This window comes from Ascaphus truei, chromosome 17 (genome assembly GCF_040206685.1).
Source record: "Ascaphus truei isolate aAscTru1 chromosome 17, aAscTru1.hap1, whole genome shotgun sequence".
In the NCBI taxonomy this organism is placed as follows: Eukaryota; Metazoa; Chordata; class Amphibia; order Anura; family Ascaphidae; genus Ascaphus; species Ascaphus truei.
In genome coordinates, this window is record NC_134499.1 from 4831281 (window position 1) to 4852578 (window position 21298).

The window sequence follows — 21298 nt, forward strand, 5'->3', positions numbered from 1 at the left end:
GGTTCCCACTTGACCTTGCGGCTTCTCACGTCCCTCGACCTCAGCTTGGACCTCGACCTTCCGGTTCTCTCCTTTTCCTGACCTTGGCTAACGGCAACGACTACGTCTCTTCCTTTACCGGTACCGGCAAGTATTGCTACACCTATTCCCTCCTGGCCTGACAACTCCAAAACACCACACTCCGGACACGCTCCTTCTGCTGCGGGTGCGTGCACATATACGTCCCCACCTCAGTATAAGGGACGAGTCTGGTCTGCGGGCAGCACCGGCGTAACAGGCGGTAACTATTCTGCCTGGTTTTTGTTGAATGCATCGTCAAACTCCTGGTAAAAAACTGGAAGGCATGCCAAAGAAGTCTCTGTGGGTGGTCGAACCCCGAAATGGTGCAAGGCCTCGGAAGACAAGATTCATGGCAATGTTGTCCCCAGGCTGTCACTTGACAGGTCGCCCAATCGATCTTGGGGTTGTGGTGCCGCAACCATGGAAGGCCTAGGACCATTGGAGTAGAGGGAGAGCAAATGACATAGGATAAAAGTGTCTCCTGGCGGAGTGCCCCCAGCAACACCAGCAAAGGATTAGTCGCGAGGGTGATGGTGCCAGGTATCAGAGGTCTTCCATCAACGGCTACTACCACTACCGGGGTCTCCCGAGTACGGAGGGGAATGGAGTGGAGTTCCGCAAATGCGTGATCAATGAAATTCTATGTGCCTCCTGAGTCCACAAAAGCATGAGTGAAGATGGAGGCTGGTCCCCAGGAGAGTGAAACCGGCAGGAGGAGCCGTGCAGGTTGGGATGGAGAAGGAATAGAAGAAATGCCCAGAGAATATTCCTCTATCTTCACTGACTCAAGGGTCACCAACAGGTCTGGTTTTCAGGATATCCTTGCTTCAGCCACCTGTGGTGGCCCTTGAGGACTTGAGTTGGCCATTCCTAGTCTGGGTCACCACTAGTTTAATCTCTACTGGAGTTAACCGTCTTTTTTTTCCTTGGGTTCTCCAGCATAACTTCCTATTGGCCTGAGATTTGGCAGCCATTTTGTATCACCTGCAGGGCCGCTGACAGATTTCCTGGGGCCAAGGACTAGAGTTTTGACCAGGGCCCCCACGTGTCAGCAGCCTTGGGAGCCCCCCGCCCTTTCACACCCTCGTGAGCCACCTCCTCTATTCTCCCCCCTCTCCCCGTGTATTTTTCTCTCTCCCTTATCACTTAATTACCTCCCACTCATTCAATCCCACTCCCTCAAAATCCTCCCCCTCCTCACACGCATTCCCCACTTCCTCCACTGGCCACACACACACTCCCCCCACCCCCATACAATTTCCCCTCCCAGCATAACTATAAAATCCCCCCCACAATAATTACCCCCACCCCCCCCCCACACAAAATACAACACACACTTACCTTGCTGGTGGTCTGAGGCCGCCGGGGGCCCAGCTCTCCCCAGCTCCTGTGGAACTCTCTCCAGCTTCACGCTTGCCTCTCTCTCCCCCGTGCCTCTCTCTCCCCCCTCTCTTCCGATGGTGCTTGCCGGAAGCTGGGCCGGGCAGAATTCCGGGTCAGCTTACGGCACACTTGAGAAAGAGAGGGGGGAGAGAGAGGCATGAGAACTCCATGATAACTTCACCGGTAAGTATCTCTGTAACAGGGGGATGCCCTGCTTCTCACCCTGTAAGATAAAGACCGGCTAAAAAAAACTCAATCGAGTAGGAGGGACTGCTCCTTTAAATAAAATAAAACCATCACAATCACTGATGGAGAACTGACATAACAGGGCAGAAACACCTCCTACCTGTGACCCTGTGACCCTGTGACCCTCCTTGCAGCAGCACGGTAACAAAGAATATCCTCACCCCTATATTGTAACCCTTACATTATTGGACCCCCAGATTATACTAGGGGGGCTGCACTCGCTGTTTTCTCATCTAACCGAAAAAAAAAAACAAGTTTAAAAAGCGAGTTCAAACCCTAAATGAATACGTTGCTCCGCCCCTTCTCACTTATTGCCATCATTAGACGGCAAAGGGGGAGATTCACGGTGTTGCTGTGGGCTTGCGGATCGGGGTGAGATACTCTGCACTGGCGCTGAGTGGGTCTCGGGCGAGAGCTTGTTTACAGATGCTCAGGCCTTATTTGACGGAATGGAACATTTGGCTGCGGCCCTCTCGCCCCGACCAAGTCTCCGCCGGCGTTTTGGCGAGGGACTCTACTCCACAGCCGCTGGGCACCCTGCTGCCGCCCGCTCCGCCAATAAGGTAAGTTAATTTAAGGGGTTTTAGCTGTTAGGGTAGGGCATTAAGGATAGGGATCTTAGGGGAAAGGGATTGATTTTTAGGGTAGGGGGTTAAGGTTTTTAGGTTAAGGGGTTTAGAATAAGGTTTTAGCTAAGGGTTTAAGGTTTTTAAAGTAGGGTTTAAGATTAAGGGGTTTTATTAGGGGGTAAGGTTAGGGGCTTACTTTGGCGGTGAAGCAGCTGGCGGAGAGATGTCCCCGCGGTGAGGTAAGTGGCATCTAAACGCCAGCGGAGATTTAATCGCGGCATAACGGGCGCCATCAGATGTCCCAGACCGCTTATTTGAAGCCTTCATGGAAACAGTTCTGTTCTGTACTGTCTGCAGGGATGATGCAGCAACAAGAGAGAGTAAGCAGGAAAGGTTTCCATGTGGACACACTGCCGGCTTTGGGCTGATAATCTGCTTTGAATCGCATCACATTAAACCCAAATTCAAGAAAGGCCATTTTTAAAGGAGGATAACTGCAGTTTTAAGAAGAACAATCTCATGTAAATAAGAAGTTCCTGGAATATCTGGAGTAAAATAACAGTATTTCAGGTAAAGGGGGACAATAACAGAATATACAGGCATAGCAATGTATGTATGCAACTCTAAATAGGATAAGATTATACAAAGGAAAAGTATATATTCTACATAAGAAATAGAAACAATATTATTAGGATATAAAAAAAAATATTGTTTTTGTTTGTTTTGGACGGAGGCAATAAAGATTGTTGTTGAAAATAAAAAAAACCCTAGCCAATCAGGGCACCGCCGCTGTGCCGCTATATATAGCGCATGCGCAGCGCTGTCACTTTCTCTTCCAGTTCGGTCAGAAGGCAAGATGGTGAGTGGGGGAGAGAGTGGCTGCGGCGCGGCCTGGTTACAATCACCGTGTTATCGCAGCCATCCGCATGTCTTTTAGCCGCAGACCTGCACCAATCGATGCTAAGGATTTAGGCCGGCCTGGTGCAGGGGATATTTCCCGGTTACCGGACCCTTCACCAGTCCGGTATTGACGGTTAAAGCTGATGCGGCCTAGCTTTCGCGACGCGCCTTGTCTGTGTGAGCACTGCTGCAATGTGTGCGCATCTCAGCCGGCTTTAGCTATAGGGTGTTTAATAAATGTCCCTATTTGTTTCTCTGACATGCTCGGTCAGTGACGGAAGCCTGGTTGCAATCTAATGTTAAACCGCCATGTACGTTGGTGTTCCTTGCTGTCCTGACATTGCATTAATGATCCCTGCTGATATTTATATATGTGTGGTTAATATAAATATATTTCTGCTTGATCTTGGAAGCGCTGAAAAGATTAGTGTAATGTCAGTGCCTGGCACAGGGTAAGGGGCAGTGTATCCGCAATGAGCTGACACTAATCTGGGTTTGGCTGCATTAGGTGGTGTCCTTGTGATGCTACTACAAAATAATTGGCTATACAGTATAGTGTTAAATGTGTAGCCGGTGAGTTTTCTTGCAGGAAAACTTAATATAATTGTGGCAGTGACTTGCCGAAGGTCACGAGCCAATTCTGGGTTTTGTAAAGGGTTCACCCAATTATAAGGCTGATTGCCACTGAGATACTGTAGGCCTCATGCTGTAGAACCTCCTAAGGTTTGTTATATAGTCCTCGCTGCTGCGCGGGCGCATGTACGTGACGTGCGCGTTTAGTTGCTAGGGTGCAAGCAATGACGCACGTGGTTAGGGGACGTGATGCCAACGTCTATACGTTGGGCCAGGCTGTGATTGGTTCGCGGCGCAACAGCGCGAAAATACAAGTTTATTGTATCTTTTCTGGTCTGCTGTGCCACCACTCACGGCCGTGTGTCCCAAGTATACAAACATCTGGCTAGCACAGCCAATTATAATTGACGTGCGCGTACTATATTGACTGACTACGGTGTGGGGTTTGTAGCTTTAAACTCCTGTAACAATCGTCTCCTATTTCTTGCTTAGTCCCACCGAAAGTTCTCCGCCCCCAGGCATGGGTCCCTGGGCTTCCTGCCCCGCAAGCGCTGCAAGAGGCATCGCGGCAAGGTCAAGAGCTTTCCCAAGGATGACCCCAGCAAGCCCATCCACTTGACCGCCTTCTTGGGGTACAAGGCAGGCATGACCCACATTGTCCGGGAGGTTGACAGGCCTGGTTCAAGTAAGTCTTCTTGCCTCGGGCTCTTTAAACGCATTCCCAGTGTTATATGGTGTGAAACGCAAGTGTTTTAGATGTTCACTAGGGTGATCATTGAATAACATTCTATATATGTCAAGGTTAAATCCAAACTCTCGGTTTAGTACTCGTCTAAACCTTGATACATTGGCACCATAAAATGAATAGTCTTTACACTCCTCACCTTTTGGGCACACTGTCCTTAATTTGCCAAGAGGCTACAAGTGATGATACATTCTCGACGGGCGGACAGATGGACAGCCAAAGGCGGTCGCTGCTGAATGTCGTGTTCTGACTGTAGCTGTATTGTGCGGACCAATGGATACACCACTCCATATTGGTTGGAGTCCAAACATGAGCTGTGTAAAACCGTGCAGGCCTCACACTCTCACTGCTAATATCAATTTAATACCGATCCAGCAGCAGTGCCGGTGAATTCACTGAAGTTGGAATAAAGTTTTTACTAATTGTTTTCGGAGTAAGCATTGCTTCACTATATAATGGAGTATGAGTTTGAGACGTCAAATGCTTTCTCCCAGAAAGTATCAATTAAAAACTTGGCTTGCTGCAATAAAAGGATTAGCATAGCACCAGCACAGATTCTTGTCAACCGCCCTGGGGCTCGTTCATTTTGCCTTTGAACCCACAACCCCAATAATTCCTCATCTAAACGCCCAATGGGATTTTTAGATTGCTTTATAGGTACGGTGGCGGTCAGCAGGGGTAACTACTGGTACGCTATAGGTTGCAGAAGTTTCTAACTCATGGGACTTTGGCTTTTTTTTTTTTTTCCTCACAACTCTCTTCCCACCCCACAGAGGTAAACAAGAAGGAGGTGGTGGAGGCGGTGACGGTAGTGGAGACCCCTCCCATGGTCCTCGTCGGCCTTGTGGGTTACGTCCAGACCCCTCGCGGTCTCCGCAGCTTCAAGACGGTCTTTGCTGAGCACATCAGTGATGAGTGCAAGAGGCGCTTCTACAAGAACTGGTAAGGACAGGTGGTGGAGATGATGGGGAATGTAGCTGGGTTCTAGAGCAGGGACCATTCTAGTGCCCCATGTAAACTGAAGCCAAAACCACCAGGGGTGCTTGTATGAAGCTTTGGACCTGATAAGACAGTCCTTAGGCTGTACCGATAAGTATGTTGGTTATTAACAACCGTAACCAAGTTCTTACATCATCTGGCCCTTGTATGTAGATGGTTTGGTAACCTAGCTCTTGTCCTGTTTTTGGTTAAGTGCTCCATTTATCTTTTCAAGCTGTAGATGTCAAATCTTAGATGCAGGTTTTTGGTATGTTGTAAATGGGCCGTGGGATCATTAAGACCATTAAAATATCATAACCCACAATGACTGGCACATCAGGTCTTGGGTGCGGGGTTTTTTTTGTTTGTTAAACACATTTTAAGTGTCCTGGAACCAACCTTGGCAGCTCCGCTCAGCTCTGGCGTTCCCAGCCACTGCTTGATGAGCTCCAGGCTCCGCTTGCCGGCTGAAAAGTTCCTTTGAAGCCTCGCAATGAGCCACACACACGGTCTGGCCCCTTTCCGCTCACTACCCCTTCCGGGGCGTGATGAAGGGTCGTGCCAACTCTCCCCCCCTGCACTCTGCCTTTTTAAAAGGTACAAATCCAAGAAGAAGGCCTTCACCAAGTACTGCAAGAAGTGGCAAGATGACGAGGGAAAGAAGCAGCTGGAGAAGGACTTTGCCAGCATGAAGAAATACTGCCAGGTCATCAGGGTCATTGCCCACACACAGGTGAGTGTCTTCGGGTTCAAACATTGCACTCTCAGATTGAGGTCTTTCCGATGACCATACAATACCTGTGAGTGTCTTGCATGCCTTCCACATGTCCCCCAAGCAGGCTTCATGCGCCCCATTGTCACATTATACAGCGGTTGGGGTGGGCCTGCAATTGGGCACCCATTGGACATGTCTTTTTGCTTCCCAGCACTGATGGCATTTTTGTGCTGCTGGATGTGTTGGAACAAGGTTAATAGAACCACAATCCGTGGTACCCGTTTTGAAGTATTGGGTTCTGAAAACAATTTGTTAGAGCAACCAGGAGAGTTAAATGGTTTTAGATGCCTTTTACAAATAATTTACTAAATACTTTCAGTGAATATTTTGACCATTTACAAAATCTGTGTCCTGTATTTCCATGACCTAGTTTCCGTGTGACATGTTGCTCTTGGCTGCTTCAACTGTGAGGACATTGGCTGCATCAGATGGTCTGTGGGCCACTCTTGCGTTGCTGGCCCCAGATTGAAGAGCCCCTGGTATATGGTGCCCACAATGAACCTACGCCTCATGAGGTCTAGACCAGGGGTAGCAAGCTCCAGTCAAGGTCAGGAAGACTGTGCTACCTTTGCTGGAGCAGGGATATCCTGAACCAGACCTGTTAGTGGCTCTTGAGGAATGGGGCTGGCCACTCATGGCCTAGACTATTGTATGGTAGTACACATGGTTGGAAGTGTTCTTGGCTAAGGTGAGCCGGGCATATTGCCACATGGAACAGGCTTCTCTGCTGTAGTTATGGGACAAAGTGATCGAGTGATGATACTTCATCGACGGGCGGACAGACTGATCGCCCATGGCGGTCCCTGTTGAATGTCGAGTTCTGACTTCCTTTGTCCCTGTCTGCCCCCCCCCCCCCCCCTCTGGTAGATGCCTGTACAATATGTCTCCCCTGTGGCGGGTTAATAAACCTTTCAATGTAGGAAATGGGCAACCGCACTTCTGCAATCAATCTCAGATGACAATAGCCACATACATTAGAATATAAAATACCAAGAAAGGGTTAAACTGCACTCTTATTATTATTTGATTCCCTCTCTTGGGTGTGAAACTACGATTTAAACAATCTGTTTGGGGTGATGCTTAATTTGTAAATGTTGTATTCGCTATGGAGACCAACTAATACAAAGCTTACTGAGCACTGCTTGTTATACATACACACCAGGGGGGGCCAGCTCCAGTCCTCCAGGACCTCCAATAGGCCAGGTATTGGGGATATCCCTGCTTCAGCACAGGCGGCTGTCGTTGCCTGTGCTGATGCTTTGATATCCCCAAATATCTGGCCTGTTGGCCTCCCCTGGCATATGCCCAGAACCTGTCAAAATACCTTCCCTGCTCCTCTAATTCACTGCCCCAGCAGCAAATTGACCGCTTTGTTCCCATCACAGATGCGCCTCCTCCCCCTGCGCCAGAAGAAGTCTCACCTCATGGAGATCCAGGTGAACGGAGGGACCATCGCCGAGAAGGTGGACTGGGCCCGGGAGAAGCTGGAGCAGCAGGTGGCAGTGAACGGAGTCTTTGGCCAAGATGAGATGATCGATGTCATTGGGGTCACCAAGGGAAAGGGTTACAAAGGTGAGACTGGAACATGGACTCCCCAGTGACTGGGGCCGGGTTACATCACCCAGTGTAGGATGTGCCAAGTCTGCATAGCGTCCTAAGCGGAGGTGCGCTTCCAGGTAGCTGGTATATTGGTCCAGATCTCCTTAGGCCGTGGCAAGCACCGCCATTACCCTCTGGCAGCAAAAGGGTTAAGATACTTGACTGAAGTATAGACCCACTGTTCTAGGGGTGGGGCAGCCAGTTAAGGGTATATCCCTGCTTCAGCACAGGTGACTCGGTCATTGACTCAGCCACTTCTGCTGAAACGGATATCGCAATACCTGACCTGTTGGTGGCCCTTGAGGACTGTTTGCCGCCCCACCCCTGCTCCATTGCACTTAAATGAGTGTTTCTCGTGTTGGGCAGAGATGGCGGGGATTGGAAGCTTGGCTGTCGATGGCGGACTCCATTTCGATGCTACATATTGGGGTTTTTAGAAGTCATTGCAGGGGGAGTAAGGGAGTTCCTGTGTAAATTGCTGTCCTCGTGGACCTCCTGTTACATGGGGGTGTCGTTTCTCTTATGGGGCAGTGTTGATCTTTGAGCATGTTGCTGGCCGAAATCGTTTTTGGAAACCATTAAACCGTAATTGGCTTCCTTAAACTAATCTAACCTTTTTTTTCCGGAAACTCCTTGCAGTTTGCATGGTTTATAAGGCTGAATGATTGCCTGGCAGTGTTTCTCTTCCCTTAGCCCAGCCTGTCCATTATCAGAAGGCTGCAAACTGGACGGGGTGTCTGCCTGTTTCAACTAACTCCTGCCCCATCCCCTTTTAAAATGTGTCAAATTTGGGTAAAAGGTATCAGTCCCTCAGATGTCCCCCTTAAACCTGTCCCTGCCATTGGTACCGCTTGGTCTGGAGAATAACTGACACCTTTAATGGTGTGAGATGGGCACTGATTGGGCTGTTCAGTGATGAGGTCATGGAATAAGCACTGGGCACAGTGCCCGATCTCCAATGAGGAACCGTTCCATGCTGCCTTCCTTCTGAGAACAGTCTGATGCTAGAACATGTCTGCAAATAAATCGTAAGCAGTGGCCCTTTCCTAAACGTGAAAGCCCCCGACTTCTCTCCACAGGTGTCACTAGCCGCTGGCACACCAAGAAGCTCCCCCGTAAGACTCACAGAGGTCTGCGCAAGGTGGCCTGTATTGGAGCCTGGCATCCTGCCCGTGTGGCTTTCTCTGTGGCTCGTGCTGGTCAGAAGGGCTACCATCACCGCACAGAGATCAACAAGAAGGTACGTGGCAGTGTCCCTTCCCTGTTGCCTTTACAAGATCAATACGAGCTACCCTGTGCGTTTCTATGTTGCATTTGTGTAACTATTTTTCTGTTCCTAGATATACAAGATTGGCCAGGGCTATCACTCTAAAGACGGCAAGCTCGTCAAGAGCAACGCCTCCACCGACTACGATCTGTCGGACAAGAGCATCAACCCCCTGGTAAGTGAGACCCCCAGATTCAGGAAGATGACATGCTACGCTGTCTCTGTAATGCGTCCTCCTGCTGTGATGACACGGGTGTTTAGAAGGCAGTGTTTAAGTATAAGGGTTGACATGACCTGTACAGTTATTGCAATAGTTCCATAACACGGGAATACACTTATTGATGATCAGCTCATTAAAGCAGTAACTCCGCAGCACTCATGTTGGGTGACTTTGAAGCAAATGCACGAGTTTGACATACACGTTATTTTAATGATGCTGGTCGTCATACCAAGTGATTTGCTGTGTAGCTAGAATGACGGCAAAGCTTTTACAGGTCTCTGCAGATGGTTAGACATCCAGTATAACTTGCACCCAAGGTTTATTCTTAGCTGTGACTGCCTCAGTGTTCAGATATAGCCCTCCGCTTCTATATCTGTCCTTGGCAGCCCTGCAGTTTGTGCTTGTACTTCCGCTGGGGTCTTCTGGCCTTTCTGTAATGTGACAGTTGAGATGCCAGTGTAGTATAACCAGCACAGCCGCCCCACGTCCTGTGATGAAGCCACGGAATAAGCGCTGGGCACAGCGCCTGAAATGCATGAGGAACTGTTCCATGCTGCCTTCCTTCTGAGGACCTGCCCACCAGCCTCGCAGTTAGCAGCCTCTAGATAACCCACATTCTGTGAGGGTTGCAGCCTTGCTGTAAAACAACTAACCATTGTCACGAGAAACCCGTTTCTAATTAACTTTCGTTGGCATGTTATCTAAGTCTGGCGGATCCCCTGCTGTTTCTCCATGGCTACACATTAAGTGACCAGGGTCCACCTGTTGGCACAGCTGAGGTTCTCGTGGATCCCCTGGTTTCGGCTCTAGCTTGTGCAGCCTTTAGTTCTCCTGTTGGCGATTTCCCCTGAGACTGGCTTAGTTGTGTTTGGCTGCGTGAGACGTTATCTCCTATGAGCGCTACCTCTTGTATCGCCTGACCTCTTCCTTCCCCCACCAGGGTGGCTTTGTCCACTACGGAGAAGTGAAGAACGACTTCATCATGCTTAAAGGCTGTGTCATCGGTACCAAGAAGCGGGTTCTCACGCTGCGCAAGGTAAGGGCCTGCTCATGGGACGGCTGCAGCGGGGTCACCTTGCCCTACAAAACAGTCAGGGCGTCCCTGCCCCGAAGGGCTGATCTAATTGTAGTGCTTTAGGGGGATGGTAACAAGCCCATAGTCAGAAGCTGGTGCTGGCCGTTGAACCATTCAACCACTTAAAGGGTTATGATGCAAAACTGTCCAATCGTATTCTTAAGGCATGTCCTGTAATTAAGCATGAGGGTTCAGTCCAAATATGATGGGGGCTCTTCTATTTAGGTCAGCATGTAGTGGTCATGTTTCAAACGGCCTTGCTGTCTGACAGCTAAAGGGTTAACGGTGCCCCACTAACCCCCAGCCGCGTCACTGCAGGACATACTATTTCTGGCTGCGGTGCCGGTCTCGCTTGGCATCTAGTAAGGAGGCTGGTTCCAAAGTGAGCGTCCGATTCCTTGACCCTTTCTTAATCTCGCTTTACCATTATTTGCATGATATGGGGGGGGGGGGTCTAATCTTGAGTTGCATATAATAATAACTCCCCGTGTGCCCCTTGCCCTCTCGCAGTCCCTCCTGGTGCAGACCAGCCGTCGTGCTCTGGAGAAGATCGACCTCAAATTCATCGACACGACCTCCAAATTCGGACACGGTCGCTTCCAGACAGCCGAGGAAAAGAAGGCTTTCATGGTACGTTTGGGTCACTGGGTCTAGAAGCGGAGAATGGTTGTGAACTGCATACAAAGGGGTGTAATACAGGGAGTTGCCATGAGCCCCTAAAGGTGCAGTCCCACTGCCAGTGTGTATTTTGGGGTTCATTTTTTATTTATTTCACTCTGCTTGAACATACACTTTTTTCGCTCATTGGTTCTGTTCCTGAAAAATGAGCCCAAACTGGCATTAACATGGTGTCACCGGTCCCAGCTCCATCATTGTCTGTTACTGGATTGTAGAGGCACATTGGAGCAGTTCAGAGACCATTTCTCTGGGGAGTCTGCATGGGATCGGTGCTTCCTCCTGCAGGGGAGAATACGTGGCATTAGTTGCCACGCAGACACTACTGTGGGTTTTGGGTTTTTCTAAAGTCGAATTAGGCAAAAAAAGCCATTGACCTGCTTTAAAGTGATCTCTATGTTATGCCCTTTAAAGATGGCTCATTATTTAGGGAACTACATCTTTAATACCCAAGCTCCTGGTCATAGGGATCTATGTAAAGAAGAGTTCCCAAAACCTTGATTTGCAGGGATGCTCAACTCCAGTCCTCTAGTGACCTGTTGTGGGGTGTTCAGGATATCCCAGCTTCAGCACAGGTGGCTCAGAGGTTTAGTTGAGGACTGAGCCACCTGTTCTGAAGCAGGGTTGTCCTGAACCTGACCTGTTGATGCTTGAATCGCTGACCTTAAAGCACAAAATAAACATTACAAATGATTTCTTCACAGGGTCCACTCAAGAAAGATCGTGTGGCGAAGGAGGAAACTGCATAAGCTCCCCCCAGGGTTTGTGTTCCCCTCCCCACTGGGTTATGTTGCAGTTCTGGCACTGTAATATGCTTAATAAAACAAAAAAATGTTTAAAAAAAAGCCTTTGAGGTGTTGACATTAATCGTGATGACTGTCTGGAATGTGTGAGCGAGCTTTGTCTGGGAGGCTGGTAACTCGCTGTCCTTCAGGGTACACGAGTCATAAAAGCGGAAATGATTAACTGGGATAAATGTGAGTCCCGGCCAAGTGTCTATCGCATTTCCATGGGAGTGTTGGATTTGGTTCAAGTTAAGAGATCACCAAATCCAGGTGCAAAACTGCTTGGATTGCACTGTGACCCGTATACGTTCCATTTTATCCCTTTTTTTCTTTTATTTATTTTTTAAATATATATTGCCAAACAAGGTCTGCCAAAATCAAAGGAACAGTGCAATCTCGCTCATTGGATGCTGAATACAGTATTTTATAAGTGTATTGTGAAAATATTTTAAACAAATCCTAACCTGCATGGGAATGTCTAAGTCTTGTATGGTGTAGGAATGGGTTCGGATAGCTGTGCAGAAGGGCCAGATACATGCAGACGTCGCAGGGCCAGATACATGCAGACGTCGCAGGGCCGCAAGCTGGTGGGGTGGGATTTAAAAAAAAAAAAAAAAAAAATTCATTGTGAGACTTCACTTGTTTTTTTTTTTTAAGCAACTAGTGTTTGAATTAAAGGACCCCTTTGTTACGTTCTCTCACTGTCACCATGAAAATGTGCACAGTTGTAGGTCTTGTGTATGTTAGCACTATATAGGAAGCACAATGTAGACATGACTAAATTGCTGTCACTGCCATACCAGACACTGGTATGCTTATTAAACGAGAGGAGCTTTTCGTACGTAGCTTGTAATTGTATTAAACTTCTAATCTGAAACAACGATGACTGAGTTCAAATGCACGCTGAAGACTTGGATGCCACTGCCTGGTTGCATCATTGATAATGCGTTGATCCTGCCGCTCCCTCATCAATAGGTTCTTTTAAGAGTTTGTTTCTGTTTTTTGTTTTGGTCCCTAATTCTTGCTCCATCTAGCACTTTATAACGTGATTTTCTTCTGCACGAAACCCAATGTTGTAACTATTTACTTGATGAGGTCATCGCACTGTCACCAACTCCAGAGAACATTAGATCAAATCATTCCTAAATGTCGTAATTGCCTGTGACACATTATTATGGCTCATTTTTGTAAATTGATTTGACTGCAAGATATGACTGGTCCTGTTTTATTTCTGGACAGTGTGAGATGAGCAGCAGGAACCCAGGAGCTGTGTTTGGCCTGCAGGGCCGCCAGCTGAGCCTTGGTCTAAACTGGGTATATTGTGAATGTTTGGTGCCGGGTGTTAAATAGCCTGGAGTTTTGAATGTTTATAAACCACTCTTTTGACAAAGGCCTGCCAGGCCGAAACGCGTCAAGAGGTTTCGCTTGCACCATGTGCAAATAAAGCTCCTTTTATTTTCTCACATCAGCCTTCACCTTCCTTTTTTGTGCTGTGCGGCGCTTTTTCTCTTTTTGAGAGGTTTTCTATGTTTATAAACCAATAACCACTTTTTATTTTGCTTGGTCACAAAAGCAGAATGGGGGCGCAGCGTTTAGTTCTAAAATGTTTATAAATGACAAGGTGCGAAATATTTAAGCTTTTTTTTTTTTTTTTTTTTTTTTTTTTTGAGCTTTCATAAAGTCAAGCAAACTACAATCTTTGTATCTTGATTTTGGCACAGTGGAGTTTAACTACTTTATAATACTTGGTCAATGCTTGACTGAACAATAGAAACCCTATTTAAGTAATAACATAAAACATATGAAGGGGAAGAATAGCAGAGGTCTTCTCTGTTTTAACGCTGTCAGTTTAGTTATGTCTTCAGTTCTGTCATTTGTCACGTACGGCACCCTACTCGCACGTGACCTGCATACGGGACAAGGGCTTATACTGTCGCTCGCAGGCGCACCCACGTCGCCTCCGCAAAGGGACAATATCTCCTACAGGATCATGGATCAATATGCAAGCTGCCGCACTCCACCTCCTGCAAAGGTCCCGCAAATGAGTTGCATCTCCTCAAGCCGTCCCAATATACCACTGCCATGAACAGCACACCAGTGAGCATGTGGCAGGCATGCAACCAGGGTCAATACACACGGCTACTCTAGCCACCCCACCTTTCTCCTCGCGAGGAATCGGCGAGTTAATATTAACGCCTGCTCAATTGCAAATCATAACTATCCACTGCCACCACCTGAGGGTATACAAATATGATTTAAGATCTAACTAAAATATTTGCCAGGGCCTCGGGTCCCTGTTTATTATAGAAAAACTGCACTTTAACACACCAAAATCAGTTGTAGCAAAAATGTGTCTGAATCGTAAATATTCTCCCCAGAGCATGCAATCCGTTCATTCAGAGCCCAAAGCAATACTTATTAAATGTTTTAATATATACACATACAGCGCTTGGATTACAGAAAAGGTATTACAAAAAAAAAACATACAATTACAATATAAGGCAGAACAGCGTCTTAAAATAAAAGTGGAAAACAGACGAAAACCTATAATGTACCAAATGCCATGTCTGTAATGGGGCTGGGCGATGGACACTTCAATTGTCCATTTTCTTGGCCTATCTCTCTCGGAGCCCTTCTGAGGAGAACGCATCTAACACTATCATAGCCGGGCGGTGGCACTGCTCACCGCTGGGATATCCGTCTGGGCCAACCAAGGCAGGCAGACATTTTGAAATTTCGTGCCAGTGTCATTAACTAAACTCGTTAATTCTTCCATCTGCCAAACAAACCAAATTCTGTTCCTAATTTTATCAATAGCTGGAATTTTAATTTTGTTTTGACAATGCTGCGATCACGCACCCCCCGTTGCTGTTGCAAATCGTGTAACTAATTTATTTCCCACTCTGGTTAGTTCCTGTGCTGGTTTATTTAGCAGGAATAGGCACGGGTCCCACGGAATTTCAAGGCCCAATATCCTTTCCAGCAAATCTCGAATTTTCTCCCAAATTGGGGCTTTCCGAGGGCAGAACCACAGCATGTGTAACGGATCCGCCGGCTTTCCGCATTGTTTGGGGCACAAGGGGGAGTAACCTCGGATAAATTGAGTTTTTATTTAATGGCGTGAGGTACCACCCATCATTACCTTTATATACATTCTCCTTTAACGTCGTACAAATACTGTAGTGCTTTTGGCTGCTACTAGGACTGTCTTCTCCCATTCTTCCTTGTCCGAAGTGGACCCTAGGTCCCTTTCCCACTGAGACATTGGTTTCCTAGTGTAGTTTGCACTGGAACAGATCACTTCTCCACATCAGAGAGGTTAGTCCCCGTGTGTCATTCACCAACACCCAGAGCGTTTCACAAATCCCCACTGATGGACGTGAAGACCAGGTGTGAATTACGGAAGATACTTAAATACGGCAAATAAGGAATTAGTCAACAAAGCAAGGAATGAAGGTGTTGATCATTTGTAAGTGATAAACTTGTTTGTATTAAAAAATCCCTAAATGTATGTATGTATGTCTTTATTTATATAGCGCCATTAGTGTACATAGCGCTTCACAGTAGTAATACATGTGGTAATCCAATAAATAACAAATAATACAAATAACAGATCATGGGAATAAGCGCTTCAGACATAAAAGTAACATTAAGGAAGAGGAGTCCCTGCTCCAGGGAGCTTACAATCTAATTGGTGGGGAGAACGTACAGAGACAGTAGGGGGGGCGTTCAGGTAAGTGCGTCTGCAGGGGGCCAAGCTTTATGTATTGTGTATAGTATTAGCCACGGTGCTACTCCTATGCTTTTTTAAGCAGTGTGTCAATCCCTGGCTGCAGGGGAAGAGCAGGGTTGCAGATCTGGCTGAGACTGTAAATGTGCTCGCCATGCGGGATTTGTGTTTGCTGTGCGGTGTAGGGTTTTTGTCACTGTTTTTAACCATAACTTATTGAATGTGTGGTTGAGACTTGGGGCAGGTCCATACTGCGATCACATTGCCTAAAGGCGTTGATTCCGCCCTCGGACCGCGGAGGCAGGAGGATTTCATGACGTGACAGGCAGGTCACGTGAGCGGTTCGCCCAATGAGGTAGGTTAATTCAGGGGTGCGCTGGGGGAAGCGGGATTGTGTTGGGGGGTTGCGGTGTTTGCCGCGGCCCCGCGCTCTTCCCCGCGGCATTTAAGTTAAAGGCCGAGGGTCCGTGCGAGGCTTCTGCAACCTCAACGTACCGGGGCTCTGTACTCTTCTGGACGTGTCGCCATGGCAACGCGGGGTCACATGACCCGCTGCGTCATTTGACACCGGGTCACAGAAGGGGGGGGGGGGTGCGAGCGCTGGGATATCAGAGTATATGGCAGGCAGACGCTGAGAGGGGGCCATGCTGACCCTGGGGTATCAGAGTATACGGCAGGCAGACGCTGAGAGGGGGGCCATGCTCACCCTGGGGTATCACTATACGGCAGGCAGACGCTGAGAGGGGGGCCATACTCACCCTGGGGTATCAGAGTATACAGCAGGCAGACGCTGAGAGGGGGGCCATACTCACCCTGGGGTATCAGAGTATACAGCAGGCAGACGCTGAGAGGGGGGCCATACTCACCCTGGGGTATCAGAGTATACGGCAGGCAGACCCTGGGGTATCAGAGTATACGGCAGGCAGACCCTGGGGTATCAGAGTATACGGCAGGCAGACCCTGGGGTATCAGAGTATACGGCAAGCAGACCCTGGGGTATCAGAGTATACGGCAGGCAGACCCTGGGGTATCAGAGTATACGGCAGGCAGACGCTGAGAGGGGGGCCATGCTCACCCTGGGGTATCAGAGTATACGGCAGGCAGACCCTGGGGTATCAGAGTATACGGCAGGCAGACCCTGGGGTATCAGAGTATACAGCAGGCAGACCCTGGGGTATCAGAGTATACAGCAGGCAGACGCTGGGGTATCAGAGTATACGGCAGTCAGACCCTGGGGTATCAGAGTATACGGCAGGCAGACCCTGGGGTATCAGAGTATACGGCAGGCAGACCCTGGGGTATCAGAGTATACGGCAGGCAGATCCTGGGGTATCAGAGTATACGGCAGGCAGACCCTGGGGTATCAGAGTATACGGCAGGCAGACGCTGAGAGGGTTCTATGTTCAAATGGATATGAAGCAAAAAGTGACGGCTTCTTTCCATGTCATTACCCAGAATCCCTGGCTGCAGTAGAAGCACTGTATGGTAAGTCTGCACACCCCTCTCCTCCCCCCCCCCCCCCCCCCCCGCCCATCTTACCTTGTCTCTGGTGTTTCTAATGCCACAACGTCATATTATTTATTTATTTATAAAATATTTTACCAGGAAGTAATACATTGAGAGTTACCGCTCGTTTTCAAGTATGTCCTGGGCACAGAGTAAAACAAATAATACATGATTACAAGTACAGTTACATAATTGAACAGGGTATACATTATGTAGCCCTTTTTCTGACAGTCTAAAGCGACTACGGGTAACTGCGCGCACCTGCGGCTCCAGGAGATCTGAGCCTCCGCTAGCTGGGAGCCTGGGGTAACACTTATTAGCGCAGCGCCTCCACTTACCCAGGATCCCCGTGATGTGAGATTCCCCTGGGCAAGAAACATATACACACACATGTATGATGCAACCAACTTTACTATATGCACAATAACCTTAGCACTCTATCATATTAATACACATGCAGCATATAACCCAACACATAACCTATAACGCGATATAACCTTAACGCAGCTAAATGATAATGTCCTTATAACTTGAGTGGCTCGGCCACGCTCTTAATGAGTATTGTCCTGTACAGTAGTGGCTCAGCCACGCTCTTATTGTGTATGTCCTTGTCCCGTCACCGCGTGCCCCACACACCGTGTCCTTGCATTAATAGAAAGGAGTGTTCCGTGTATTAGGCCTTTGGCCACTCACTAGTGTCCCCAAAGAGTTACGCCTAAGGCGGGATCAGCGCCTGTTGACCGGTGTTGGTGCACTTGCTGTAAATACCTTCCGGTCACGGCGGTGACCGGTAACACTTCGAAAAGGATCAGCCGAATCCTTGCTTGTCTGGGAAGTCCGCAGTGCAGCTGTCTGGTCCCAAGCAGCTCACCAGCAAACCTGCTCCCCACGCTTGTCCCTAACTGTCTACACAGTAAGGTGACTGATCGCTAGCACTATGGGCGTCCCTGCAGCACAGCAACCTACTGCGGCTCAGGGGTTTCTCCTAAGGGCCTGCGGGGTAAAGCTAGCCTATGAAGGCGGGTCACGGACCCCCTGCACGCATACACCCTCCTCCTTTACCTTCCGGATCCCCTCTGGCTAGCTCAACCTAATACCTGCAGCAACCCCACTGCACTCAACCCTGGGTCTCCTTGTCAGCGCACACAGCACTGACAGCTGTGTCACTGACAATACTACACCCACACTCACACCTAAGGGCAGGGTCCCTACCTTAGGGGCCTTCCCTCAGCACCTACCCACTACCCTAGTGGGGATTGGGGCCTGCCTGGAACCTGGGGATTACCTTACCTGGTGTAGGAGCCACTTGCTCCCTACACCCTGCCTCCCCCTTCATGCTCCCAGCTCCAACTGACTCGCTCCTAAGCCTGCGAAATGTATCAATCTGCTCTCCCAGTAACCCTGCGCTCCCATTGGCCACTCTGGGACACCTGGGGTGCTTGGCCCTAAGCCTCATGAAAACTGTAGTCCCGCAGAGGCTGCAGATACATTGGGGCCGCGTGCGCGCTTGTCCTGCGCATGCGCGATTCCCTGATGGCCGCCACAACGCCTGTATCTCACTGCGCATGCGCGACCAATGCGCCTGCTCGCGCAACCTGTCATGGCGGCCCCCACTAGCCGGGTGCGCCGCCAAGACTCCGAGGACTCAGAGCGCTCCCTGCTCCGGCCCCCACCTTCTCGGCGGGTCCGTCGCTGCCTCCAGCGGCACCCGCGACCGCTCGGCACGCTACGAAGGGGGTCGCTGAGGCTAAAAATAGACCGGGGCTACAATTATATACAAGACATTGCATGCACAGTTAAAGATTATGTATATTATGGGCGTATGTAACAGTTACAGACCAGATCAAAATGTGAGACAGCCTTAGATTTGAAAGAACTTAGACTGGTGCTGGATGTGAGAGTCTCCAGTAGGTTGTTCCAGGTTTGGGGTGCACGGTAAGAGAAGGAGGAACGGCCGGATACTTTGTTGAGCCTTGGGACCATGAACAGTCTTTTGAAGTCTGATCTCAGATAAGTGCTGCATGTGGTAGGGGTGAGGAGCTTGTTCAGGTAGCTGGGTAGCTTACCCAGAAAGAATTTAAAGGCAAGACAGGAAAGGTGAACTTTGCGCCTAGACTCGAGTGATAACCAATCTAGTTCTTTGAGCATTTCGCAGTGATGTGTGTTGTAGTTGCATTGGAGGACAAAACGGCAAATTTTAGAGGGTGTCAAGTTTGCTAAGGTGGGTTTGAGGTGCCGAGCCATATACTATGTCTCCATAGTCAATAATTGGCATTAACATCTGCTGTGCGATACGTTTTCTGACCAGGAGACTTAGGGAGGATTTGTTCCTGTAAAGTACCCCTAGTTTGGCATAGGTCTTGGTTGTCAGGGTATCAATGTGCATCCCGAATGTTAAGTGGGAGTCAAACCACTAGGGCAACACAACACCGTGTGACCCCTGTGCCGTCAAATGACGTTGCGGCGCCCGAAGTAGTCGGAGATAAGGTAAGGGACCTTACAGAGGCCCCATGCGCTCCCCCAGCATTGAATTTAAATGCCTTCAGGAAGAGCGCGGGGTCTCTGTAAGCACCCCCCCCCCCCAGAAAATCCTGCGCCCCCCTGTGCTTAGTGATAATGGGGAAAGGCGGTTTGCAGACATGTCGGAGACGTAAATGTGCATTTTATATTAATGTTTAACTCATTTTTAATACAGTTTTTTTTTGTTTCCTCTCCAAAAAAAACTTTTTATTTTTTAATACTGGGTGGCAATACAGAAAAGGAGGGGGGGAGGGGTGAGACGGGGAGGGGGGGAGGGGGCGGGTACGTGTTGAAATGAGACCAGTAGAGGAAAGCCGAGATCCGAGGGAGCCACGCTTTTAATCATTTATTAGCGGAGGAGCACAATGTTGCCGTTCACTCTTCCATCCATCTAAGACATATCTTGCTTTATCAATATATATTGGGAACGGAGGCGGCCATTTTGTTTCCAGTTGAGCATTGAAGTATTTTAATGTCTGTATTTGGAAGGGGAGCCTGATATATTTACTCCTGCTGGGAGTACTTTTTGTAGACCGGAGTTCTCGGGTCAGGTTATCAGGATATCACTGCTTCAGCACAGGTGGCACAGTTGAATTCCCAGGCCTCCGCCGGATTGAGTGAACCTCCTTGGCAAACGATCTGCGATGGATATTTCTCCATTTTATTTTGCATTTCATATAACTTTTTTCCCTTTTCTCTCTCACTTTCTCTCCACCCTCACCCCCTCTCTATTTTAGGGGTTACCTAACGTGTCTGTGTGTGTCTGTCTGTGTGTCTGTCTGTGTGTCTGTCTGTGTGTCTGTGTGTCTGTCTGTGTGTGTGTGTGTGTGTGTCTGTCTGTCTGTCTGTGTGTGTGTGTGTGTGTGTCTGTCGGTCTGTCTGTCTGTCTGTGTGTCTGTCTGTGTGTGTGTGTGTGTGTCTGTGTCTGTGTGTGTGTGTGTGTCTGTGTGTGTGTGTGTCTGTATCTGTGTGTGTGTGTGTGTGTGTGTCTGTGTCTGTGTCTGTGTGTGTGTGTGTCTGTGTGTCTGTGTGTCTGTGTGTCTGTGTGTCTGTGTGTCTGTGTGTCTGTGTGTGTGTGTGTGTGTGTGTGTGTGTGTGTGTGTGTGTCTGTGTGTGTCTGTGTGTGTCTGTGTGTGTCTGTGTGTGTCTGTGTGTGTCTGTGTGTGTCTGTGTGCGTCTGTGCGTCTGTGTGTGTGTGCGTCTGTGTGTGTGCGTCTGTGTGTGTGCTCTCCACGTGGATTTGAAACTTGGACCCTAAATGCAAAGATAATTCAGAAGACCTATGGAGAGGCGCATGCTGATTATTATCTTGAAGAGACTGAAAAAAGAAGGAATAAGTTGCAAACCAAACACGTCTGTGACATCATCACACGGAAGACATTTAAATGGCGACGGGCTGCACACGTCGCAAGAAGGAACGCCCATCGTTGGACAAAGATGGAACAGAACTGGATTCCAAGGGAAAGTAGACGATCAAGACGACGAAACGTGGAGAAGAGAAGCTGGAACTGGGAGATCTCCAGCCAGCAGCGGGGAGACGGGGGCTGGAGATTATAAATATAATGTGTATGTCACAAGCGGGACATGCAAAGCGCGCACGTGGCAGGAGCCCCCGTGCAGCAGAATTATTATTTTTTAAAGAGCCTAAATGCTTATTATTCTCACCAAATAATTCCCTAATAATCATTATCT

The 21298-nt window shown here is 48.6% G+C and overlaps 1 protein-coding gene and 2 non-coding genes across 3 annotated transcripts; all 3 read left to right on the plus strand.

Annotated features, from left to right (window-relative positions):
* Positions 1-3048: 3048 nt before the first annotated feature.
* RPL3 (ribosomal protein L3) lies at positions 3049-11910 on the plus strand. Its single transcript, XM_075573755.1, has 10 exons — positions 3049-3117; positions 4224-4416; positions 5250-5418; positions 6052-6187; positions 7615-7801; positions 8908-9068; positions 9169-9270; positions 10256-10351; positions 10901-11020; positions 11770-11910. Exons 1-10 carry the CDS (start codon positions 3115-3117, stop codon positions 11812-11814), a joined length of 1212 nt encoding a protein of 403 aa, XP_075429870.1. The 5' UTR covers positions 3049-3114; the 3' UTR covers positions 11815-11910.
* Positions 8733-8826, plus strand: LOC142468656 (small nucleolar RNA U83B). Its single transcript, XR_012788814.1, has one exon. It is a non-coding gene; the product is annotated as a small nucleolar RNA U83B (small nucleolar RNA).
* On the plus strand, positions 9798-9890 carry LOC142468657 (small nucleolar RNA U83B). The gene has a single exon (XR_012788815.1). It is a non-coding gene; the product is annotated as a small nucleolar RNA U83B (small nucleolar RNA).
* Positions 11911-21298: the final 9388 nt, after the last annotated feature.

Excerpts from the sequence above, each read along its gene's own strand:
- RPL3 (XM_075573755.1), top strand. Across the intron at positions 6,188-7,614 it reads GGGTCATTGCCCACACACAG|ATGCGCCTCCTCCCCCTGCG; the intron begins GTGAGTGTCTTC and ends TTCCCATCACAG. Across the intron at positions 10,352-10,900 it reads GGGTTCTCACGCTGCGCAAG|TCCCTCCTGGTGCAGACCAG; the intron begins GTAAGGGCCTGC and ends GCCCTCTCGCAG.